This window comes from Xenopus tropicalis, chromosome 3 (genome assembly GCF_000004195.4).
Source record: "Xenopus tropicalis strain Nigerian chromosome 3, UCB_Xtro_10.0, whole genome shotgun sequence".
NCBI classification, from domain to species: Eukaryota; Metazoa; Chordata; class Amphibia; order Anura; family Pipidae; genus Xenopus; species Xenopus tropicalis.
The window spans coordinates 76,519,386-76,547,026 of record NC_030679.2 but is presented as its reverse complement, the minus strand read 5'-3'; the positions used below and the strand labels follow the sequence as shown (position 1 = coordinate 76,547,026).

General features: G+C 37.2%; 2 protein-coding genes across 4 annotated transcripts in view; one reads left to right on the top strand and one right to left on the bottom strand.

The window, feature by feature from the left end:
• Positions 1 to 27,641, bottom strand: part of cog5 (component of oligomeric golgi complex 5) — a 129,377-nt gene that overhangs the window by 66,163 nt on the left and 35,573 nt on the right. The window lies entirely within an intron of this gene.
• On the top strand, positions 16,441 to 26,707 carry gpr22 (G protein-coupled receptor 22). Of its 3 annotated transcripts, none has more exons than XM_031899018.1 (3): positions 16,441 to 16,809; positions 17,944 to 18,172; positions 25,087 to 26,707. In XM_031899018.1, the coding sequence occupies exon 3, from the start codon at positions 25,112 to 25,114 to the stop codon at positions 26,402 to 26,404; it is 1,293 nt and encodes a 430-aa protein (XP_031754878.1). In that variant the 5' UTR covers positions 16,441 to 16,809; positions 17,944 to 18,172; positions 25,087 to 25,111; the 3' UTR covers positions 26,405 to 26,707. The 3 variants fall into 3 exon arrangements, with proteins under 3 accessions (XP_031754878.1, XP_017947807.1, XP_031754877.1); XM_018092318.2 differs by having other exon boundaries at positions 16,442 to 16,809; positions 17,944 to 18,196; XM_031899017.1 differs by lacking the exon at positions 16,441 to 16,809 and adding an exon at positions 17,311 to 17,447 and having other exon boundaries at positions 17,944 to 18,196.

Sequence of the window (27,641 nt, the reverse complement as noted above, 5' to 3'; positions counted from 1 at the left end):
AAATTATTTTGTAATGTCTACCTCTACAGATAACAAAAAGTATTTATTTCATGGTGGCCATGCTGCAATTTTTTTTTTTTAACTTGTGAAACAGGTATTTTGGTAATAGTGACAGCAAGGGGTGTGCCATCTGAACCACAAAAGTGAACAGAGGTTCAACAAGTTTAGAGAAACAGAGGTGGAATCAGCAGAAACAGAGTTAAACTACTGTCAGCATCTTATAGCAATAAAAAGCTAATTAAGCTAAAATTAGGTGCATGTTATTTCATACATTTCCTTGCTATTTTTAAATATAATTTAACTAACTGACATGATACATCATTGTAGTACCTACTTTATAAATCTGTGGAATTGTTTTACCATTGGTTAGATTTCTTACTAATTCGCCTGTGATTAATAAACTGTGATAAACACCAACACGTACATTGGAATCTGACTTATTTTTTATTTTCATTTGCACAAGAAATTACATGCACCTCCCATCTTTTAACTAGCTTTATTATTTATTAGCTTATGTTACACAAGCTAAACATGTTTTGTGCCTAATGAGACACTTACTAATAGGGCTATTTGTAAGTGGCCCATAAGGTATGAAAAACATTGTTAAATCCTAATAAATACATTTTTTACTTTTCCTAATTACTCTATGTGTTATTTGAATACCTCATACAATACTCAAAGTTTGCATGGCTATACTGGGGTTTATAAACAATATACCTCACTATAGCTCACTATAGCTCTACTGACCCGATCATCATAGGTGGAGGGTGAATTTTATTGTTTCGGAAGGCTAAAGTTGGCCATACATCAAAGCTAATGTTGATGCAGCATATTTAATTCTGGTATAAACCCCCCCCCCACTCCCAAAATCCCTCCTGTGCCTCTCATTGACTTCAATGGGATCTGTGCAGAAGTGGGGGGAGTACTTTCCCACCATAACCATGCTCAGGGTTGAAAATACTCACACCTCCAGTTCTATGTGGTTATATCAAAGATCCATTCATTAGGGTTTTCTCTGCGTGTTTATGTGAAGAAGGGGTGATATGTTTGTGGGGTGTCACATTTTAAAAGGAAGGTGGCTTTGTTCATAGCAATTTCTACATTTCTAAATTGTTCCACCGGTGTATTTATTTGTATGGGTTCTGTTGGATCATTGAAGCATGGTGATCTAGGTAGGTTGCTTAAATGAGATTTATCAGTAAAGGAAGAGATCTATACAGTTGAAGACACACAGAGTTAATAGTAGCACTTACTTGTCATGGCTACAAAAATGGACAATGCTGCTCATTTACTGATAATTGTCTCTATGTGTGTTTTAGCAGAGGTAATGCTCAGTATTGTCTATGGCAGGGTATTTTCTGGTGTTTAATAGCTGTGACAAGTAGCTGCTACTAAGTAGCTCCTTGTGTCTTCAGCCTTAACCCTTTTACTGCCAGCTGTTTTGGTCAAAGCGGAACTTGTATTGCCAGACAGTTTTTGAACATTTTGCACTGTTTCACTTTAGGGGCCTTTCCTCGGGGGGACTTTTAGTTTACCCAGGAAAACAATATATCGTTTTTTTCAGAACAACCTAAGCTTTCAAAATATGGTAGAATTTTTGTGCAATTCCAATTCTGTAACAAGATATAGGCTTCTAAATGTCTAAAAATGCAAAAAAAATCCATATTTTCCATAATATAAACACACATACTAGAAACAAAAATTACTTTATGCATGAATATACAACTGATTTGGAAAGTCCCATGTCTCCTGAACGTGCCAATACCAAATATATATAGTTTTATGGAGATTTGTCACTTGTATAGGTCAAAAACTCCCAGCAGTACACTACCAAATTTCCAAAGCACTGCTCCAGAAAGCTGCATACTTTAGATTTCAAGGACAAAATTTCCACTAACAGAAGGTTTATCCCAGAAAATTGTACATTTTTGGAAAAAACAGATTCTGGGGAATACAGAATAGGCACAACTGTCTGTCTACTCCAAACTATCAAGTCGCAATGCTTTCCTAAAGTTATTGTTTTTTATCAAAATTTGTGATTTAAACACCCTAAATATGAATGCCAGGGGTCCACTAAACAGTTTGATGCCCAATATCTATAGGTTTAGCTAAGTATGTGGCATGTAGGGGCCCCAATGTGAACATACCCCCATATGATCTATCATTTCTGTCATTTCAGCTCCTGCAAAATCAACACATTTACATCATTATATGTGGGATAAAGCTAGTAAAAAGTACGCTCACCCCAGAAAGTCATATATTTTTGGAAAGTACACATTCCCCCAAATCTAAAATGGGTACCCATGTCTTTCTACTCCAAAGTACCAAGCCGCACAGCTTTTCTAAAGTTAGCAATTTTGATGACATTTCCAAAAATCCCCTCAAAGCTTCCACTTTGCAGCATCTTATCTCCCACATAGTGTACCAAGATAAAACACCCTGAATTTGAACGCCAGGGGTCCACTGAACAGTTTGATGCCCAATATGTATAGGTTTACCTAAGTATGTAGCATGTAGGGGCCCCAATGTGAACATACCCCCATATGATGTATCATTTCAGCTCCTGCAAAATCAACACATTTACATCCTTTATGTGGGATAACGCTACAAAAAAAGTACACTCCAAAAATATATGGCTTTCTGGGGTGAAAGTACACATCCCCCCGAATCTATAATGGGTAAACATTTCTTTTTGCTCCAAAGTACCAAGCTGTAAAGCTTTCCTAAGTTTGCAGATTTATATGACATTTAGAAAATCGCATAAAAATGTTGCAAATTGCCACATTTATCTCTCACAATTTCTTGATAAAGATCAGATAAAGGCAAATCACCCCAAATAGGAACACCAGAGGTCTACTGAAGAGTTTGATGCCCAATATGCATAGATATACCAAAGTCTGCGGTATGTACTGAACCCAAAATGAAAATAGCGCATAAGGATTTCTCGCCTGCCAGCTCAGCTTTTGCACACAGAGACCCCTGTCAGTGTATTATGTGCCGAAACTTCCCCTAACTATACAGAGACCCCCACAAAACCATATATTTTTGAAAAGTACACATTCTGACAAATCCAACAAGGGTAAAGAGTCCTTTCTACACCAAAGTACCAATCTGCAAAGCTTTCCTAAAGTTATTGGTTTTTATGACATTTCAGAAAATTGCCTAAAAATGTTGCAATTTGCCGCATTTATCTCACACAATTTCTTGTGCACAAAGGCAAGTCACCCCAAATAGGAACACCTAAGGTCTACTGAATTGTTTGATGCCCAATATGCATAGATATACCAAAGTCTGCGGTATGTACTGACCCCAAAATGAAAATAGCGCATATGGATTTCTCGCTTGCCAACTCAGCTTTTGCACACAGAGCCCCCTGTCAGTGTATTACGTGCCGAAACTTCCCCTAACTATACAGAGACCCCCACAAAACCATATATTTTTGGAAAGTACACATTCTGATGAATTCAAAATAGGCAAAGTTATTTTTGTACACCAAAGTTACACCTGGCAAAGCTACGCTAAAAACAGATTAGGAACACTTATACAAGGATAAAATGCGATAAAACCACAAAAATTGTGCAAATCAGTGAAACAACAAAATAAGTCACATGACAGTGTAATTAGTGGTCAGAATATCTGATCCAATAGTCACGCTGTCAAAATAAACAGTTTTTAGGTAAAAGAAACTAAAAACAAAGTGGTAAAATGAAAAAACAAAACAAAAAAACCCCAAAGTGTTTGTGTATACATGTGTAAAAGTTGTGTTATAGTGTGTGTGTATATGAGTGTAAATAAGTGTATAAAAGTGTGAAAAATGAAACAAAAAAACAAAAAACTGTAATGTGTGCTGTAAGCGTGTGTAAATGTATGTAAGTGTGTATAAATGTATGTAAGTGTGTGTGTAAGTGTGTAAGTGTGTAAATGCAAGAATAAAAAAAAAAGTCCTTACCTGTCCTGAAGACCCGATCGCCTCCTCTTCAGTTGGGCCGGCGCTGGGGGGGAAGAAGGAAGCAGCAGACGCAATGCGATTGCGTCTGCTGCTTCCTGGAGGGTCCTGCGACCCGATCAATCGCAGGACCCTCATGACAGCCCCCCTGGCACATTGCAGAGAGCAGCGCTTAAATGCCAACGACGTATGGGACACGTCGTTGGCATTTAAGCCCTTTTACTGCCACGACGTATGCCATACGTCGTTGGCAGTAAAAGAGTTAAAGGGCATGTCAACCCCAAAAATAATTTTTTGCATAATAAAAGCAAACATAATTCTAAGCAATTTTCCAATATCAAATAATTAAAAATTTGTAGCGCTTTAAAAGTTATTTGTAAATGTAATTGCTATTGAAACCAGCATTTGCTGAACTCCTGGTTGTTACTTTTTAAACAATGTTGCAACTGTCAGTCTCCTCCAGCAAGCCAAGTCTGTCAATCTGCTGCCTTGTGTTACATTGTTTCAACAGTCAGAGCCACCAGGGCAGAGAATAAAAAAGGACAGGCAAACACTGCTTTTAATAGCAATTATATACACAAATAACTCAAAAATCATTACAAATTTGTAATAAATGTATATTGCAAAGCTGCTTAGAATTTTGTATTCGTTAGGCAAAAAATTATATTTTTTTATTTTTATATTTTTTATATTTTGCGGTGTCCTTTAAGGCAGAGGACACTGACACCCCAGTCGCATTATATGCATGGAATGCAGTGCATATTTACAAAGTAAGCGCTTTATATACAGTGAAAAGCAATGATACTGACACACCAGGCAGTGTGCAGACCCCCACTCTAACATTGCCACAGAAACACAACACAGGCAAAGTGTAAAGCTTTATTTGAAGTAACCTAAGTGTACTATAAAATACATTTACTGTTTATTGGCCCCTGCTCCCTTCTGCTCCCCTATCCCACACTCAATACTTTCTCTTCTTCCTTTCACATATTTTTCTGTACTTTGTTCCCTGTCTAGCTTGCCCATATTTTCCAAGCTTCTGCATCAGAAGAAAGCACCTACTCTGCACACTGCTCTTTCACCAACACATCACCTTTTACTCTTACTCTATTATCCCGCTTTTCTATTTATTTATGTCTCCTTCAGGCCTGTGTTAACCCATCCTGCCAAATATGTTTGCCAGACATGCATGCTCAAAACAAAACAATTTAAAAAAGTAAAAAGAAAAAACTAAGCAATATGAAAGAACAATTTACTAATCAAATGGTATTTGGGGCCCCTGGGTTCTGGAGGCTGAGTAAAAGTAGAGTGTACCCTCTGTATAAAAAAAAAAAAAAAAAAAAAAAAAGCTACACTCTGACTGAAGAAGCTGCAAGCAGAAACATCCAATCAGAGTGCAGCTGGTTATAACACCATTGGACCTTGCAGAAATGGAAAGAACTTTCCACCACTGTGCTGTTTAAAGCACAAGCTAGGCTGGGCACTATAAAGAAATTGCAGTGAGATATTATTGTAATCAGTAAATATGCATATCAAGGCTTGTTAATGTTTAGGGAATGTTTTGAGTTGTGTTTCTCAATTTATCACCTAACAGTATAAGAATATCTCCAAGTATCTTTACTTTCTACATTTTAACATGGAACCAAAATGTTTCATTTTATAGTTAATGTGAGCTGATTGGGAAATCTCAAATTGGTCTTTGAAGGAGATAAAAAGACAACTGTATCTACAAGAATATACCTTATATGTATTGCTCTTATTGGAACACTATACAAGGCTTAGAAGACAGCATCATAACTTACTTGTAGTATGTCTATTTTCCAAGCAACGTATCCTAAAATAGGGATGTGTGGTTTGTTTGTTTTTTTTATTTAAAAAGGTGTTAAACTGTGTTAATTAAAATATCAAATGACAAAACAACTTTAGCATGAATTTTAACTTCACACTTAAAGATGTCTCAAAATCTCCTGTAATACACTTTATAATATAGGGCACACATGTCTTTAAAAATATGTGTATTTTAGAATATTCTATAATTTATTACAAATCTTATCAAATTAGAGGAGGAAATTATCAGTTTTTATAGGCAGTCTAGGTTAATTTGCTGAGACAGAATCACGTCTGCAGTTTAAGTGGGGCAAGTTCTCCAGGATATGCAAAACAGCATACCATAAGCGTACCTCTAAAGCAACACACTGCAAACAAATTACTGTGAATCCGTTTTGTAAATCCAGTGTGCTTTCAAACATAATGCCAGGAATTTTTTCTGTTTGTTGCATAGGAAATTTCTTGCTAAATAAGGCTCATGCCACACCAGGCGTAGGGCTGATTTTTTCGGCAAGCGGAAAAACGCTTGCCGAAAATTCAGCCCTACGCCTGCTACTTGTGCCTGCACCCGAATGAATGGGATACGCTCGGGTGAAGGCACAAGTAGCCGATATACGCATGAAAACGCGAGACTTTGCATTCTCTCGCGTTTTCATGCGTATATCGGCTACTTGTGCCTTCACCCGAGCGTATCCCATTCATTCGGGTGCAGGCACAAGTAGCAGGCGTAGGGCTGAATTTTCGGCAAGCGTTTTTCCGCTTGCCGAAAAAATCAGCCCTACGCCTGGTGTGGCATGAGCCTAAAAACAATACACTTTCTCCAGAGAAAACAACCTCGTTAGTTTAATTGTTGCATTCTTTCACCAGTCTAGCTGCACCTTTGTCCAACTTTGTCCTTTTTAATATAAGGCCCAAAACTGCACTGCATAAACACAGTGAAGTCATGGACCTATAAAGACACAAATTATGTTTTCATTCCTCAAGTTACTGTCTTTTTTTTCATGCAAGACAGTACTTAATTCTTTTTAATTTAACTATTATTATCTAGACTTATAGTTTTCTAATAAACAAAAAAAGCAAAGGGCCAAGAAAAAAAACCCTGCAGTACTCCACTTACAACACTGGTCCAATTAGAAAGGTTCCATTTATACCTTAATTTAACCAGTAACCTTCTGTATAGTACTGTAACAAATGCTTTAGCAAAATCTAAGTAGATCAGATTAATTTGTCATTGTTCTGGATGTGTACTGATGCTATATTGGAACCTGACTGTATTTAAAAAATATTGATTTGAGGTTTGATATGGTTTTCAGTCAAATTATTTTTGGAAAATTCAATATGTTAATTTTAAAGCTTGGTCACATATTTAAACACTAGTAACACACATATGCATAGAAATCTATAAATACTGTATGGTTAAAGGGGTTAAAAAGTATAGTATCTTAGGAGATAAATGTAGGACAAATACAGCCTAGTGAAAGTCATAGAGCAAAATTAGATGGTGTAAATTGCTTCTTTCAAAATCAATCACTAACTAGTATGAGTTTTGCGTTATTAGCACAGCATAACAAAAAAAATGTGAAAATAGAATAATATTTATAGAAAGATCCATAAAGGTCAGAATAAAAGTAGTTTTTCATCTAAAGGAGAATCTTAAGGGGTGGATCATGGAAAGGAATTTAGGCTTACATCAAACCAGGATATTTTTAAGTGTTTGCAGTCAAGACTGCACACAAAGTAATTGTCTTTAGTCGTTTTGCATTGTGCCACATGTAATGGGAGACTTGCAATTGTTGCTCAAAACCACAAATGATATACACTTCTGCTACTGTGTACAGTGGAAAGCAAAGTAAATCATCACAGTTCAGGATATAAAATGTTTAAATTTTTATTAAGAATTTGATGATGACTGATTATCCTGAGTCCTCCTTTTTTGTAAACATGTTCTTCGGTAGCAGACTTCTTCTCTCAGAAAAATCCTTCATTCTTGGGGCCAGAGTCTACGCAGTTCTCTCCTCTCCTCTCTCTCCCTCTTCTCCTGCTCCGCCCTCCATAACAATTCTCTCCCCCCTCCAAGCTAAAATGGCAGCTGCTATCTGAAACAAATGGAGGGGGCTTCTAGGGAGCTTTACTCAGGTATGGTAAAGCTTTCTGCAGAATAAATATAGTGTTCTAGGTGGTACTAATGCAGCAAATCTATTGGCAGTAAAATGTCAAAATGACTTTCCTTCTCCTTTAACATCAGGGAAAATCTTCTGTTCTTGCATTCCTGCAAGCTTAGGTTCTGTTGTAATCAGCTGTGCTCTGATTACATCTGTCTTCTTGTGGCTTCTCACAAGAAGCCACAGTCCTAAATTAACTCTCTCCCCCTGAAAAAGCTAATTGTGCTTTTATATATTTCTTAATGTTGTTTTTTGCACACTTTTGTCATTGTTTTGTTCATTTCTAGTTAGTTACAGTGGAGCCCTCATGAGCCTGCAGAACTGGGAAACAAACCAATGTTGTGTTTCGGTGCCCGTGTTAAAGGGTGAGGGCCTGAAAATCTGCCATCAGTATCCACTGCAACTCACTGCATATAATGTTCTGGTTTTGTAAATATATGACTGCATTTCAATGCATTTAACATGCCTGGAATGTCAGTACCTACTGCCTTTCTTGCAATAAATCTAACTAAAAGACATTTACAGTAAAAGCTAACTGATTGCAAACACAAATGGATGGAGAACCCCTCACAGAAGTGCAAGTATGAATACTTTTATATCTTAAGCATTTTGAACTCCTACCAGCATTTTTGCACAGTATCCTTGGAAGTCAGTGGGAACCGCAAGAGTTTTTTTTCTTACACCTGCAGATAATCCAGTAAGTCTCACATTAGCTTTAGGTCAGTCTATGTATGGCCCATCTTTAGCCTCCCCAAACAAAAAAAGTCTCCCTGCGCCTATGCCTATACTGTCTGCTGACTCTTGACCAATTTGGTATCCTAATGGTCCATGTGTGGGGCCAAAACAAAGAGGTCCCCACTCACAGATTTTAGGAAGTTAATAGGTCGCAAATCAGCCATATTTGATCCACTACATCTTGGCCAAATCAGCAAAGGCTCCACTAGTTTAGTGGACTTGATAAACCTATGTATAATCATTATAAAGATCCTTTTGGTCTAGATATGAAGATCCAAAAATAAAAATAAGTGGCATTTTACATACATTTTTTTGCAGTTTCTGTGATATTTACATATTTAGACTGCGAATAACAGGCTTTCAGCTCAACTGAAAGTCAGCAAACCGAGGGTCAACTAAATACAGGTGCACAGACAGGGTCACTGATATTCTAAAAGAGCTGTTGAGCCAAGCCTACCTTGCAGTAAATAATTTTAACTTTCTACAACTGCTAATCTCAAAAATCTAATCTAAGAAACCACACTTAAAATAGAAACGTAAATTCCAAAAGAGCTCAGAGGGCCACTCTGAACACACAAATTCATTTTTTTAGATCACATTTAACAAAATACTTAACTTCTCATGGAAATAGCCACCCCAAACACTTCTGTACAATGCTCTAATGTGAGTAGGAAATTGTTTAAAGGCTAAAAGGAAAACTATAACCCCAGAATGAATACTTAACCAACAGATAAGCCAATCTATATGATATAAACTATTAAAGAATCTAACCAAACCTGAATATGTATCAGTTAATTTAGCTTTTTAGATCATTTACCTTAAGCCACCATTTTGTGATGGGCTATGTGCTTCCTTAGAGATTACCTGGGGGGGTATAGGTTTCCTTTAAGTTCTCTACATCATGTAAATGGAGGCACTGGAGGCAGCACAATACCCAAAACAACTACCTGAATACACAGCATGGGTATTTTTCATTTATAATCAATCACTACAAGTAGCAGCAATCAATACACCAATATTATATGTAAGAAGAAATATGGAAATGGATATTTTCTGACATTTGCCAAATACATGTTTTTATGGCTATGTTTTCCTTCATTAGCTTAAATTAAACATTTTCTAACGTTTCATTTTAATAAAACTTGCCATATCATTAGCCATATACTTGTGACATTAATCTGTGCCATTCTATTCACCTAATTAATGTATTGCCCTTCATCAAATACCAGCTCGCAAAAAGCATTAAATCCACTGAGGGTTAATTTAAGAGACTACAAAGTGACAGCAGTCCTCTCATGGGATATCTATCTTCCAAAGCTCATGCTGTTTAGAGTAAAAATTAGTACCCTGGTACAGGCTGAGTCAATAGAGCGAAACAGAATTCCTGCAGATAAAAATTCATTTTAGAATTCTGCATATTTGCCTGTTAAAAAGAAATCATGCAGCTCATCTACCCTATAGTGGCACATTTTTTCGGTCCCATGTGAATGGACTGGGTATCCATACAAGTATCTGTAAGACTTTTAATATTTTGTTGTTGTGTTAGTAATAAAGGTAAATGTTGTGCAGTATTATAGGATTCAAAAGATTAAGGTAGGTGCTAATACATACCCCCCAACTGTCCCGCTTTTCGCGGGACAGTCCTGGTTTTTATAGCGCATCCAGCTGTCCCAGATAGTTCAATGAATGTCCCGCAATTCTGTAATAGATTACGGAAATGCGGGACATTCATTGAACTATCCAGCACAGCAGGACGCTACGGCTTCGTCTGCTGCTTTATTTTTATGCCGCTCCTTGTGCCACGTGCGTATGTGTGATGTCATTATGTCCGGGGCGCAACCTTATAAAAGGGCCTGTCACCGCCGCATAAGAAGCAAAGCAGCAGAAGAAGCCGGGGCACCTGTCTATGGGGGCACTGTGTATGTGGGCTACTGTCTATGGGGTCAATTGGGGACACTTTCTATGGGGGGCACTGTCTATGGGGGGTAAAACTGGTACATAGTTATAACTTACTTATAACTGCCTTCTCTCTATATTTGTATTTTATATGTAGGAGTTGTTATATTGTTTTCCTTAGGTAGTACAGTATGAGGGTATAGCACATTTGCGTCTCATCCCGCCATTTCAACTATATAAAAGGAGTATTTTTTTTTATGGGGTGTGGTAATTGGGGCGTGGTCACAAAAGTGGGCGTGGACCCAAAATTTAGTGGGTTGGTGAAGGACAGGAGAGAAGAAAGTTTCTGAGAGATAACCATGGTATGGTAATTAAAAAAGGTGGGCCATTGGCTGCCTTAGATAATCAAAAAGGGCTAGGCAAGAAGAAGAGGCAACAGTATTAGTAGGCGGTAGACAAGAGGGAGAGAGAGGGTCAGGCTTAGGGAGGTAATCAATAGTTTCTAGGAAACAGACAGGGTATATAGATTAAGAGAGGTAATTGGATAATGCTGGCAACTAAAGGTGTGAGATGAAATAGGAAAAATAAATTTGTTTACAAATACCTTAAAGGGATTATGTCATGATTTCTAAATTACACTGTTTACATAGCAAATAATTCACCATTTAAAATATTATTCATGCACCAACAAATGTATTTATTTTAGTTGTAATACTGGTTTATAGGCAGCCATCTCAGTGTATTGTACCTCAGCCTGAGCTTTCAGAAGGAGCCAGCACTACACAGTAGAAAGGCTTTCAGGTAACCTATTGTTTCTCCTACTCCCATGTAACTGGAGAAGTCCCAAGTCAGACTTGGATTTCTTACTATTGAGCGCTATTCTGATATCTACTGGGAGCTGCTGGGCTGCTATCTTGCTACCTTCCCATTGTTTTGTTGATCGGCTGCTGGGAAGGAGGGTGATATCACTCCAACTTGCAGCTCAGCAGTAAAGTGTGACTGAAGTTCATCAGAGCACAGGTCACATGGCAGTGGCACCTTGTTTGTGTTTTTAAAAACTGGATTTCAATGCAGGATTCTGCTGGAGAAGCTATATTAACTGATGCATCAGTGCACCAGTGTTTTTGTAAGATTTATTTTTTCCTTCCTTTTCTCACTAAACTGTTTCTGATTTGTTTTTGACTTCCTTCTACAGATTGCAATAAAGGTGGAATAATTTCTGGCAGGATCTCTTTTTTTCTGCCATTTTGCAAGGGTGTATCGGCTTTTTATATCCAGTGTGCATGGTCATAGAGCTCCTTGGAAACTTAATACATTTATATGCTACAATTTAAATTACTACCTATACTAGACATGTTTACTTTAGCAACCAGGCAGTGGTTTGAATGAGAGAATGGAAGATGAATAGGAGAGGGCCTAAATAAAAATATAAGTAATAAGCAGTACCAATAACAAAGTGTAACTGCAAATATCAAAATAGTTTTACTAGGAGGGAGCCCCCAGTACAGGCAGCAATGTTGAGGGACATGACGCATGCTATTAATGAGCGAGTATCACAGGTAGGACATCAGACACATGCTTAATGTTAAGCAAGCGGGGAGATATGCTTATAATGTGTATGTGCACCAAGCAATATGGGTGCCTGGAGTGGGTAGCCCAGCACTGGCAGGGGGAGTTTTTTTTTTTTTTTTTAAATTAGAGGTGCGGTTCTATTAGGCCGCACCACTTTTGGGAGAAACAATATAGGGGTGATAGGTGCCCTTTAAGTAGTAGTAGTAGTTATGCTAGATAACTACTAACTAATAATGAATATGTTAATATTTTACAATTGTTTGATTCTATACATTTTTAAATGCTAACAGCTAACTAAGCTTATTCCTTTATGACCTCCTGTTTTAGTGTGAACCAGTTAAATTAGTAGTCTTCTGTAGGTCTATAATGTTGCACATATATATTTAGAAACGATACACCCAGCCTCCAAATTTCTTTAGTTTCTGTGGACTGGAGCTCTGATCTAAAGTATTGCTGCAACTGTAACTTTAGTGGTTTCTCACCATATATTTTTGGTGGCAGATTTTTCCTGCTAAGCCTTTGTTTTTTTAAAATTTCTGTACTAAACATGCCTCTACCTGCATTGCTACACTGCACAGGAATTAGGCATTTGACAAAAGGTTCAACGCTAATAGCCCCAAGATATACAATATCTAAATGAAACCTTTTTTTAACTATTAACTGATCCAGATACGGGTAAAATAGCCATCTGAAGCCTCTATAATGCCTCAGAGGGGGGAAAAATCATTCTAAAAGTGCTGTTGGATCTGTTCCTGTGTCAACTTTGTACTAGAATCAGTAATGTTTTATTTCCTCACTTCCTAAAAATGATTCTAGCACTTTCTTGAAATAATTTAATGCATCTTCTGCTAAAACCACCTAAGGAATACAATTCTACAACTTTCCCTTTGCAACTTAGGAACCTTATTAATTAATGAATTAAATAAAAAAAAACAAACAAAACAACCAGCATTTTCAGTTGCAGTCCATGAAGATGCAGTGCTTGAAAAAAAACTCCTCAGAACTTTACAAAGCACATCTAATTTTAGCTAGAGTTTGCCAGGGTATATTTTATGACCAATGCAATGATCCTGGTAGAAGATCCTGATGCTATTTTACACAGATCCAGAGTAACTTAAAAGCTAACAAGGTACAAAAAACATAAGAAAATCAGTTACTGCCACATTTAGGGTTACCCACATAAAACACAGAATTATAACTGACTGAATATTTGCGCAGACTTTAAGCTAGAGGAAAATAAAAAAAAAACAAAAAACGATAAAGCAAAATATAACCCTGCTAAGCTTTTCACTCTACTGCAAATACTGAGTGCTTAAAGTGATACTGACACTAAAAAACTACTCTTCAAAATTTGAATGTAAATAAAAAGTTACCTATAGGTTATGTTGATCATTTTTTGCTAATAGGGCTGTTTTTGTAATGGTTACTTGAAGTTCCTAAACCTGACTGTTTTGCCAACCTGACTGTCCCTTCTCAACCTGTTAGTTACAGCTCCTAATGCTAACTGACTCCTGGAGCACAAATATGGCAGCCCCCTCATAGAGAAACATGGGGGATCAGATGGGTAATGTAAAAGCATCAGGCAAATATTTTACGGTAAAATGATGGTAAATAGCATCAAAGACAATGTTAGAATAGATGTGAAAAAGGTTAAATTTCTGGTGTCAGTATCTCTAACAGAAGAATGGTAATGGACTCTTATTATATTATTCATTTTTGACATGCCTTTAGGACACTGCTCAGTGATTAATATCTCCAAACTTTGACTCATCCTTGCCCTAAAACAACTGCACAGTCATCTTAGGACCGTGACAGAGTGGTCCCTTGTCACGGGCGACTAATCTCCCTGAAATGCCATCCCACCGGCTAGAGTGTAAATAGCCAGGGGGATGGCATACGCGTCTCAAGGCAACTTCGGCGATTTCGGCAAATTGCCACGCCGTGTATGCCACCCCACCGGCGATTTACATTCTAGCCGGTGGGATGGCATTTCGGGGAGATTAGTCGCCTGCGACAAGGGTGATTTGTCGCGGGCAACTAGAGTTGCAGCTCATCCCTGGCAAAGAGCTTGTAGCCAATAGCCAGTTCTATAAGAAGCCAAAGCCCTCCTCCAGTTACCAGTTTCTCAGCCATAAATAAATCTCCCTAGGCTCCCACTGCCTCCCATCGTGCCACACGACACAGATAATATCTCTGAGATATATATCTCTGAGAAGTACCTGGCAAAGCCCCACCATCAACTTTAACCTAGTTTTCAAAGCTAAGAGCTTCCCCTTTTTCTGACTTCTGTGAAGGTTGGGTCTTGTCATAGAATGCATAGGCCATGTGTTCTTTTTATTTCTCTCCAAACATGTGGTAAAGTCAAATAATGCTGAGTTTAAGCAGAAGCAGATTAAATAATACTGGCAAATTCCCCTATATCTCCAAAATGCAATACCTCTCATTATAGGATGCACCCCACAGAGATAAAAGAACTCAAGCAAGTGAGGAATCAAAAATGTAACATAACTCCTTAAAAGCAATGCACAGCAAAGCTTTCTAAACACTAGATTATTTTAAAATATTGGTGAAATAGCCTATGCAAGCTTTTATCAAAAGGCAAAAAAAAAAAGCAAGCTCTGCTAAAATAATTGAAACTTGCCATATGGCAGAATGACAACACTTTTTTCTAGATGAGCAAATAATGAAGATGTTTTATTCTAAAGCATCAAAACTATATTGTATACTAAACTAAGGTGTATGTTGGATCAAGGAAGGAGAAGTAATGAGGGGAGACCGGTAGTTGGGAGCAAAACACCCCACCTTATATAGCCCCCCATCACAATGAAGTGATAGGGGTGGTTGCTGAGGAGCAAGATGTAATGCGTGATGGTGATGAGTGGGTAGTTACCCACTAGTCACCATTGCACACCACATTGCCGCCCCCCCTGGGATCTAGGCATGTGCCTACCCCTAGTGGGTTTGAGGAGCAGGGCTTTTACTTTTTTATTTATGCCCAGGTCAAAAGCATTTATGATTTCTGGATCTGAGGGAAAAGTATTCCCTTTATCTGAGGTGTCATTTTGCTTGGTATCTTTTTTAGGCTTTTGTCCTATATTCCATACCACCTGTTTAATGATTAGGTTTGCGTCTATCGGGTTGACTAGTTCCAAATTACGTGGGGTGTTAATTACAGTATGTGGGGCAGAATAAACAGTCTAGCTGCTAAGTGTCCTGTTGCTACACATTTTCTTTAGAAAGCTGGGCAATTCTGGGTCTTATTATATGGATGATTTTGGCTTATATGTGGTATAAACACTCTAAATACAGGGTTCCCCTGCGTAAATAGGAACATCAGCACTTGATTTGGAATAGGAGGTAGAACGAATTGAGCGGTGCTGAGTGCAACTATACAGAAAAAGTGTGAAAACCGTATTTTGACGCAGTAAACAAGTGGTTTTAGGTTCAATACATTGCAGGGAAAAGTTACATTTTCCTACTGAACTTGTGTATGTAAATAAACCCCTTTGTCTCTACTCCAAATCATTATTTTACTGCCCTAAGTCCATAGTGCTTAGACACACATTGACAGACAATCTATTAATGAAAACCAAAATATTTTGTAAAAAAAAAAAAAAATAGTGTTTGGTATGCAGTAGATGTTATGTTTTCAGAGAACTAGAAATAAATGGTGTAAAAATAAATTATTAAAAACATTAAGCAAGTAGTTAGTATGTATTTCAGCAGTAATTTGGTTGCTAGGGTCAAACGTAAATTAGCAACCAAGCAGCATGAATGGAAAAGACTAGAAAACAATGTGGAGAAATAAAAATCTTGGTTAATCTGTAACTATTGAATTCTTGTGCATTTTGGCGGTTTTAAATATATATTTATTCAGTATGTTGTGTATGACAGAGATCTGAACAAATAGTAATAACAGGCAGGTTAACCTACACACAGAAAAATGCTCTGAAATCCCATTCATATTTGCAATGTTTTCCATACATCTGCAAGAAGGATATTAATAACTGCAACATTTCTGTATTTGTAAATGTGGATTGGATTGGTATTGGAATACATTTTACATGCTTTTATCTATTTAAACACCCATAATTTAAACAGCAAATTAAAACCACTACACTTGGAAAGCAGCATTAAATAAATCCTGTCATACTGTAAATCATGATTTATGAATCTAAAAACAATTGTATTCCTATATATACATGAAGACAGTTTAAGCCTAACAAATCTGGCCAATCAAAATTAGCAAATGCACTGCATCTCTCTGCAGTGTAGGGGAGCAACGAGGCAAGCTGTCATTCTGCAAAAGCAGACCAAACATCCACTTCCCCAAGCCCTGCCGCTCTCTTGCATAAAGGCAGGGTCTCGCCGATGTCTCTGGAGAGCAGCAGCTTTCAGTATGTTAAATTACTTTCATCATGTATTTTCAGATGCTTATTGATTTGGCAGTAGGGAGACTGGACAACCGCAGCAGCCTCCAAGCAAGAAAACATGCTCTGTAGGTTACCACTGTGCTGAAACAATGGCTCAGCAGAAGAATATATTTTCATTAAGGACATTCTCTGGGTAGAGATTTTGCACCTGCTTTCCGACATGCTTCACCTTCAAGTGAGCAAAATGCAGCAATCTAACCTGGAACTGATACAAAATGGATTTCTATTATTAGCAAAGGTAAGATACTGCATGTACTTTGCAGGCTGCCTAGTTTCTCTCTTGTAGCTTCATCTAATATTTCCCAGTGAATTACCTTTCAACACAGCAGATTCAGAGTTTAGTGTTACATCTAGAAAAAAAATATATAAATTCTTGTATCCACTTGCTTAGTTACCTATGCAAAATGCTATTTTATTGGTGCTGTGTGCACATTATGTATACATGAATTCAAACAGATCTTATATAAACAGTCATTAATTCCATTCACATTAGCAGGATGAAACTACTGCAGTTTTAATCAGATAACCTGGAACATGCACTTTGTGCTGTTATCTGTATACTAAATGCATTCAGATATATCCTTCAATTTAGTCGGATTTACATAGTGACTATGAGAGAGAGAGAAAGTGGGTATAGACATAAAACAACTTATTTGCATGACATTAAGCATAAGAGAATAACTAATGAATGCATATGGCTATTATTCAAATTAGGGTTTATAGGAGAAGCAAGGAGCATTTACTAACAATTGTACCAAAGACCTGGATGCTCCCTTCCTAATGTCTGCACAAACTACTTGCTAGGTTGCTGGACAAAACAGTCTGAGATCTAAAAGCCCATCAGTGCCAGAAGCAAGTAGAGTGGCAGTTCACACGGTAAAAATAAAAAGGGCATCAATTTTTTCTGACTGTTACCTTGCTTTTAATACTTAATTCATATGTTTATGGGAAATTATTGTTTGTGGCCAGAACACAGGTGTGAATGCATAATTCTGCTATTATGTATATTTCAATGAGAGCTGCAGATCAGTGGGTAGCTAGTGCTTGCAAGGGTTTTCCTGCCAGAACACCTGTGGGTTGGCCAGTGGCTCATTTATTACAATAGAATCACTGACAAGCTCAAGAAGTTATTTACTAAAATCGTACCCCTCAGGTTTCCCACCCATGTTATTTATAATGCATGTGTGGAAGAATATGTCTTGTAATAAACCATGAATAGTTACAATTGCATCTATTCAACAAGTTCATATAAAATTAAAAATGCGTGTCCATTTTGAAGATATTAGGAACCAAGAACTCACTGTTGCAAGGCAGTATAAGACCACCACTTCTGCAACAAATATACTTATATATAACATCTTTTCTATTAAAGGGCATGACATTTGGGCTCCAGAGGTACCGCCTGCAGCCTCAGGAAGGAAAAGAGTGGAATTTGTACTAGCAGGCTATCATCCAAGCTGCAGAATGGATTTTGCATAAAACCTCTATTTTAAGGTATTAAACAACAAGAACACAGATTATGGAGCAAGAGTGTAATCCTATGACAAAGCAACAAGACTGGGATGCCTAGAACAGATTTCGCACAGACTCATTCTTTCCAGGTGTGTCTGTCAAAAACCAAAATGGTGAGCATTGATTAACAGGAAATTTGCTATATTACTGTTCCTGAAAAGTGGATACTGAATAGAGGAAATATAGTTTAACGGTTTACTAGTTATGGATAAATATACCCATATCATAATCACTTTGTATGGCTAAATGTACCTATATCATAATGGCTTTGTTGATTGATCACTCAAACTGCAATAATTAATGAGCTTGCCCTCATGCAATGGTTTAATGTGTAGCTCTAACAAAAGGGGCTGATACTAGCAACGCGGGTGACTGCAAGCACCATGAACGCAAGATTGCACAATGTGTTTTTTATGGTAATTACGTCACAAGAATATACCAGAGCTGCATAAATAGCTTTCCTACAACATACAGCCTGCATAAAAATAGTCTGAAAACCGAGATCAACAACAGCTTGCAATACAGAAAGCAAGATGGGTTCAGTATAGCATTTTGTATTTTTAAATAAGATTGTCCCTCCTTCCTATTAGTCATGTGATCTACCCAAGCAATTCACCTGAAACAACTCAATACTTAATGTAAGCCCAATGACTGCAGCATTACAGCCATTTAAAATGGCTGTATAATATATGTAGTAAAGGTGGAGAGTTATTCGGGTATGGGAGGACTTATTATTATAGAATGCCTAGGACCTGGGATTGTCTGCATAATGGTTATTTCTGTAATTTGGATCATATTTGAAATATTAAAAAAAAAAATAATAGGATTGTTTTGTTACCTGCGTAGATTTATGTTGGATTAATTTCTAACAAGTACAAATTCAGTTTAAAGTACAGTTTTCTTATCACAGAGCAAAAGAGGAAAAACAAAAACAGAATTTTTAGCTTTAGGCTGACGGCCCACAGGAAGATTAGTCACCCACAGTTAAATCTCTGCTACATGTTGCTTCGTCTTTCCAAAGCTGTGCAAAGTTTTTACCTACAAGAAACTTTGCATGACTTTGTAAAATGAAGTGCCGCTTATTCCTTTCCACTGATTAAGTTTGATGGTGAAAGGGCATTTCAGCCGCAGGTGACTAAGAGATTGAACTTGTGGGATGTGTTGAAAAGAACACACATCCCGTAAGTTCAATCTTTTGGCCTGCTGAGGCGAAAAACCCACCTGAAGCCTCTCCAATTTGCCTCAGGAGAAAAAATCCTTTCCCCAAGATAACCGTCAGATCAGTCCCTGGATCAATGTTGTGCTATAAAGTTAATTTTAGTAACCCTATATTTTCTTACTTGTTAGAAAGCCATCCAAACCCTTCTTGAAGATGTCAGTGTGACTGATTTAGAGAGAATTCCACACTTTTCATGCATGTTCTTAAACTGTATTTTATTTTTGTTGGTATTGTTAGGTTTTATTACAGTTTATATTTCTTTTATATACTCTTTGCACTTTTGTAATGGCACATCTAACACAGGTTAGAAGAATAAGAAACATAACAGTGCTAATTAATGTAACACGTCTCACAACCAGAGAGATGTTCAACCAGTGGCCATCTACCTATTGCAGAACTCTCAAAATCCACTAAGAGGCAATTTGACTTTTGATGCTAGAGACAAGAGTTTAACAACAAACTGAAGGCTAAGAGCTAGGCATTTCTGCACTGTATGCAAAAGAATAGTGTTCTCTCACAAAACTGAGAAGATGCTAAACTGATGGTTTCACAGAAGACTGATTTTTTGTTAATATTCTTTTTCAAACCATAACCAGAAATCTACCTTCTGTCAGAGAGGCCTGATGTTTTCCATCCAGCCAGAAATCTGGCAGGTTTTCCATTTTCCATTTTCACAAAGCAAACAGTGCTAACACTTTCAGGAAGACACATAATAAGCATCAGTGTAACTGGTATTTTAGTGTAGGACCAGCTCCATAATGTCATTATTCAGTAAATGTTCTAGGCTCTCCTATAAATGTAAAACACACGTAGTACCTGTGTGTTTGGTGAAATTAAAGCAGTGCTTATACAATATTACTTTGGCTAAATCAGGTTCTAATCTCCCCCTAGCCCAGTAGAATTTAATTCATAGCAAGGAAGACAAACCTGTAACCTTTAAGCTGTATTTAAACTACAACTCCCAGAAACCTTCACTAACAGCTGGCTAAGCATCTTCTACCTCCTAACAGCTGGCTGAGGTCAGAGAGCATTTGTTGTCAAATAAATCTGAAGATTAAGCACTTTTTATGCCCTACTTTAGACTACAGAATGAATAACCAAAATACATGTGCAAACACAGTGGCAGATTCTACAAATCTGCAAAATTACATTCAGAAATCTATTGTACTAAGTGCTGTAAATTAATTGTGCTATGACGATTGTTGTGTCTTAAGAATAGTCTTAAAAGAAAACAGAAAATCAAATATTTCCTTTATGTAGGTAAAATAATACAGACATTGTGAATTTTCTGGCACCAGCTACAGTAGCTGTGTGCATATATGTTGATATTTTTGCCACAGGAGATGACTTTCTGAGCCAGTTGTACTTCCAGATGTGTAGGGGCAACTTCTGTAGGACAAGTGAAATAATTCCACTATAGTGGCAGGGCCACAATGAAATGTGCCACGAAACCTGGCTTTAGATACACTGACCTTAAATGCATGTCACATATACAGCCAAATTCAAAGGCCAGTAACATAAACCTAATAAATATACCAAAACTTACAAAAATAAGAATTAAATAAGTACTTGTTTTAGCTTTATTTCAACAAAACAAACATGAATCAAGGGCATTATTGTTCCAGATCAGTCATGTTTTGCTGTACTCATTAACATGCCATCCAGGGCAGCACTAAATCAGTACCACCATTAAATTCCTATGAAGTGCTCTCACTAAAATTTATTGTATGCATGCAGCAGACCATTTTCAACTACATGCTTTATTACAGAAAACAAACAAAAACCCCCACAAAACTGATAGCTTGCTATGCAAAATGCACCATACCATGAAGCTCCAAAGTGGAGATTTGAACCAGGTTTAGTGTAGCTACTTCTTAACAAATGTAACCTAGTATTTTTTAACAGATTATAGAGCCAATTTATCAAAACGTGAAATCAGAGCTCAACACAAAAAATTCAACCACTTTCTACTCATCCCTATGGTATTTTTAGAAGTGTATTTATCAATGGGTGAAAATTTGATAAATGCACTTCTAAAAATCCCATAGGAATGAACAGAAAGTGGGTGAATTTTTCTATGGTGAGCTCTAATCTCACATAAATTCTGCTCCTAAAATCTTAATTCCTATGCCTCCTTCTTGCCCAGTGAATGTTATACCGAGTAGAAAAGAAAGTTAGAACCTAAGAATGAGTACATTATCATGCATTCACACGTACAGAAAACACTGAACACATATAAGCTAATTTCAGACCTTATCCCCATGTAATGGTTTAGTGCTCTACGGTGTGTAAGCATAGTGATAGAACATACAAATCTTTTAAATGCATTTAGTCACAAAGGATTCAGATCAACATGTATTTAATAGGTAATATGAGATAATGCATCAGGCATGTCCACAAATAATGTCAAAGCAAATGATTTTTCTTTGGGAACGTTTTTGCTATGCTTTAGTATTTGTGCTAAAAGTTAATTTTAGTAACCCTGTATTTCCTAAAAAGTCATCCAACCCCTTGGGACCTGTTATCCTTTTATTACATTTAAAAATTGGAATTTTTTGCTTACAATGGAGTCTGTGGGAGATGACCTTCCCATAATTCTGAACTTTCTGGATAATGGGTTTATAGATAATGGATCTATGGATAATGGATCCCATACCTGTACAAGGCACTGTTTTATTATTACAGAGTAAAAGGAAATCACTTTTAAAAATTAGAATTGTTTGCTTATAATGGAGTCTGTGGGAGATGACCTTCCCATAATTCTGAACTTTCTGAATAATGGGTTTACGGATAATGGATCCCATCCCTGTAACTATTCTCAAAGGATGTCCTTGTGTCTCATAAAAGGAAGTAGCAGCACTTAGTTTTTTTTTTATACCTTATCTCTAGGTAACACCTCTTTTTAAACTAAAGTTTTACACTCAGCTTCACATTCACACACAAAATCACAACACAGCTTAAAGTGATTTACATGTGCAAACCATGATATTGAAGTGGCAATGTAAATTATATTCTACCACCACTTATTTATACTCTTTTTTTCCGTATTTATAAATACATGCCTCAGTCTCATTCTATTAGGTTTCTATTGTGGTTTATGCAACTGCACTTTGTGACTGTCATTTAAAAATGGAGTTGCCAGCGATTCTCTTTTTTTTTTTATGAAGCATGCAATGAAGCCTTCAGTTACATCCAGCTATAGCTGGCTAGTGCTAGATAAAAGCAGACCTCAAATTTCCAGTTGCTCGCTTATAAACGTGAATGCAAGTACTTGCAAAGGCACAGATAGCTTATAGCAAAAAATCTCCCACCCTATCCAGCTACAGTCACGTGATCCCAGTGGAGCCAATAAAAGGAAGTTGAATAATATTTTGTTAAATGTATATTGAAGCAGTAGTGAATAAATCAGATAAGCAAGTGTAGGACTGGCCATAGGGGATGACTTTGACGTAGTGGGCAGCTTGGACAAACAATTCCTGTTTTGCTTTGGAGGGGGGGGGGGGGCATTTTATGCTAGCTTAATGCACAGCATGCCTTAATGTCCTATATATACTGATAATGGGTAGGTGCAGATCACTTGTTGTCTACAGAGACCTTATATGCATGCACTTGACATGCAGTCGTACTGATAATTCTACTGCAGGCTACATTTATTTCCAGTCTCATGATCATCCAATAGTTGAAATGTGCCACAAATTTGTAAAAACTATAGCCCTAGGACCAGTCCATGCTATTATGTTTCTTTGAAATCGCAAAAGCTATAAATAGAGGGAAGGAAAGTATATATTCTAGAAATACCTAGGAAAACATTCTAGGAAAACATTGTTACAAAATTTTGTGTGATGTTCAACAAAATCCAGTACATGTATGGAGTCAAAAGTATTCCAAAATATCTCTTAAAGGAACAGTAACACCAAAATATGAAAGCGTTTTAAAGAAATTGAAATATAATGTACTGTGGCCCTGCACTGGTAAAACTGGGGTGATTGCTTCAGGAACACTACTATAGTTTATATAAATAAGCTGCTGTGTAGCCATGGGGGCAGCCATTCAAGCTGGAAAAAAGGAGAAAAGGCACAGGTTACATAGCAGATAACAGATAAGACACCATTGTATTCTACAGGGTTTATCTGTTAGCTGCTATATAACCTGTGCCTTTTCTTCTTTTAAATGGCTGCCCCCATGGCTACACACCAGGGTTTATATAAACTCTAGTAATGTTTCTGAAGCAAACACAAAACTTTTACCAGTGCAAGGCAGCAGTACATTATAGTTTAATTTTTTTGAAATATATACATTTTTTGGTGTTACTGTTCCTTTAAGAACTGCTTAAATCAGAATGTGTGGATCTACCTATGTCAACAGATCATAGCTGTATCACCAGCCCTATGATGCAGCTCTTAGGTCTAGGTAAAAAAAACATTTTAATGCTCCTTTAAGTCATCGATGAGGGAATAATCCTCTTGTCTGAAAAAGGCACTGTTATCATGATCATGGTCTGGCTTGAAATAAATGTAGATGCTTAAATAATAATTGTTACACACAAAAGTGAATAAACACTCGATAAAAGTAGGTGCATGTGGTCAAAATCACCACTGTTATTTCTTGTTTTACTTTTTGAGAAGCTGATACCACACAGTCTGACACATACTGCTATTTTTTTTGCTCTTGGCTTAAAGGAGAAGGAAAGGTAAAAATCACTGGGGGTGCCAAATGTTAGGTACCCCCAGTGACTGTAATCGCTTGTCTTCTACCCTGGGCTGGTGCTCCTGTTAGGAGAAAACTGCACCAGCCCGGGGTAGCTGCAGTGAGGGTTTCCTCTTTCTTTTGAATCCTGGGGGCCGGCACACTAGAGTGGAGAAGCAGACTTTTTTTCTTAAAGTTCGGCTTTTTACTCTACTGCACATGCGCAAGAGCACAAAGACAGAAGAAGGAAGAGGAGACACTCGCAGGTACCCTGGGCTGGTGCTCCTATGAGAAAAAAAACAGCCCAGCCCGTGGTACCTGTGAGCAATTAAAGTCACTGGGGGGGGGTGCCTAATATTTTGGCAACCCCCCCCCAAGTGACTTAGCCTTTCCTTCTTATTTAATGAAGATGCTTTAGGGCACTGAAATATTGCTGTATTGTTTGGGTTGTGACCAACATTAGTTTAAATTTATTAAAACATTTTTGTGCTATGTCTTTATTTGAATTTGATATAAATATACATACATACATACATATACTTGTTATAAAAAGTCTACACACCCATGCTCCATGGAATATTTAATTGTTTGGACACTTTTTTTGTGCCCCTGTCCTGACTAATACCTTTCAATGACGAGATACCTTTCATGTTTTGAAAGCTGTTTGTGGACCATGACTCTTGGAGCATGAAACCAAGAGGAATAATCCTACAGGAACAGCAAAACTTTATCTGAGCTCAATCAGAGCCACTTTAATTGATGCCAGGTATGTACTAACTACTATTTGAGAAAGATGAGGCTAAATGCGATTGGTTGTTTCTGAATGCAGCCACACCCATGATTATTAAAGGGTGTGCACCATAATGCAACCAGGTTTTTGTACGATTTTGCTTTTTCCTTCTTTCACAAAAATGTTTATTTGTTTTTATCATTGTATAGATAGCAATTTTGCTATGAAGGTGTAATAAGTTCTGACAGGACTGACCTGTTTTTTTCGTTAACTCAACAAAAATCTACCATTTAGCATGGGTAGAGTGTAGACTTTTATATGCTATGAAAATATTTTTGACATTTACAGTCTTTTACTTTTTATTTCAGGATATGTGTCACCTGACTCAAAAAGATGTTTATCAATTCCTTGCTGGAGATCAACATGCAGTCTGAAGTAAACTTAACAGTCCGTGATGATATCAGCACCAATATGTACCAGACACTCCCATATACTCTTAGCTTCCAGATTTCTCTAACTTGCTTTCTCATGTTGGAAATTGTTTTGGGTCTTGGGAGTAATCTTACAGTACTTGTACTTTACTGCATGAAGTCCAACTTAATCAACTCAGTCAGCAACATTATCACAATGAACCTTCATGTCCTTGATGTAATAATATGTGTAGGCTGCATTCCTTTAACAATTGTCATACTTCTGTTACCAATGGAGAGCAACAATGCTCTAATCTGCTGCTTCCATGAAGCCTGTGTCTCCTTTTCTAGTGTTGCCACAGCTGTCAATGTGTTTGCCATCACTCTGGACCGCTACGATATATCTGTGAAACCAGCAAGTCGCATCCTTACAATGGGTCGAGCTGTAATACTAATGACAACAACCTGGATAGTTTCTTTTCTTTCTTTCCTAATTCCCTTCATCGAGGTCAACTTTTTCAGTGTTCAGAGTGAAAGCAAATGGGAAAACAAAACCCTTTTGTGTGTTAGCAGAAATGAATATCACACTGAACTTGGTATGTATTATCATCTTCTGGTTCAGATTCCAATATTTTTCTTCACTATAATTGTAATGTTGATCACATACAGCAAGATTCTTCAAGCTCTTAACATTCGGATAGGCACAAGGTTTTCTACAGTGCAAAAGAAGAAAGCAAGAAAAAAGAAAACAATTTCACTAGCTACTCAACACGAGACAACAGATGTGTCTCAAAGCAGTGGCGGTAGGAATGTGGTACTTGGTGTAAGGACTTCAGTGTCTGTCATTATTGCCCTGCGCCGAGCAGTCAAAAGGCACAGAGAGAGACGGGAAAGACAGAAAAGAGTTTTTAGAATGTCATTACTGATCATTTCGACCTTCCTGTTTTGTTGGACACCAATATCGATTTTAAATACAACAATTTTATGTCTTGGGCCAAGTGACCTTTTGGTAAAACTAAGATTGTGCTTCTTGGTTATGGCTTATGGAACCACTATATTCCATCCACTACTGTATGCATTCACCAGGCAAAAATTCCAAAAGGTACTGAAAAGTAAAATGAAAAAACGGGTTGTTTCTATAGTGGAAGCTGATCCAATGCCAAATAATGCTGTAATACACAATTCTTGGATTGAACCCAAAAGGAATAAAAAGATAACATTTGAGGACAAGGAAGCCAGGCAGAAATGTTTAGCTACTCAGGCTGCTACAGATTAAGCTGTTATTCCTCTTCTCCATTTCTTTTTTTATACTAAATGAAGTTGGAAATGAACGAATATACTGCCAACCATTTTATGATTTTTTAAAATGTATTTTTTACAATACTTAGTATATTGTACAATTTCAAAGAAAAAAATGTATTTAGGTTAGGTGTTGAATAATAACTACAGTACACGGTGCATAGCAGTTTGTTAATGTAAAGTCAATACTTAATCTTATGATGACTATAGGACATTTATGTACATTTACTTTTTCTAACAAAAAAAAAATATGGTGCAAATAAATATCTTTTAAACAACAGACAACTTTGCTGAAGAAAAAAAACAAAAACAGGTTTAAATGGCCATAAAGCTTTTTCTTACCCATTCAACTACATGCTTTTAGGTTACTATTGAAGCATAGTATAGAATATAAAAAAGGCATTATTAATACACTATATGGCCAAAAGTATCTGGACACACTATTCACTCACTGCTGGGTTCCAAACGGTCTCTAGAACAACACCAGTACAAGGGAGCTTGAATAGTGTAAAGGACTTCTCTGAAGTAAAACATAAGTGGAAAATAATAGTCTGCACTGTTGCTCTACACTGGTAACATACGTGTTTGCTTCAGAAAGACTACTATAGTTTAAATAAATAGGCTGCTGTGTAGCCACAGGGTCAGCCATTCAAGCTGGAAAAAAGGCACAGGTTACATAGCAGATAATGACATGAGAAGGGCAAGGAGTGGCAAGAAAGAGGTATGAAGGTTAAGCAGCTCACATGCTCACATCACAGTGAGCTGCTGTGCATAACAATGTAATGTCTGAGCCCAGTTGGTTGCCTTGTAAGCAACTTTACTATGAACACCTGGCTTATAATGCTTAGTGAAATCCTGGTGCTACCATTAATTAATGTATTAATAGGGGTGTTTAGATGAAGCAAATTCAAAGGATGCACATATAGAACATCACAGCAGTAGTTTTCAAGGCCATGGGTGCAGATGCAAGTTTTATCAAAGATGTTGATCAGATGTATGACATACAGTCATGCAACTTGAATGGGCCAGGCCCCTGCAAATCACTCTATGGGGGGCCCAGAAAAAACCCTCAGGCAGTTACCCCATGTGCCAACCTGCTCTTTTGCAAAAGGCAGTAAAATTTAAGCAAACAAATTAAAAAAAAAAACGTGGCGAGCACCTATAATGTAGTTTATAAAAACATTTAAAAACCTTTTGTTCAATAAAACTCTGCT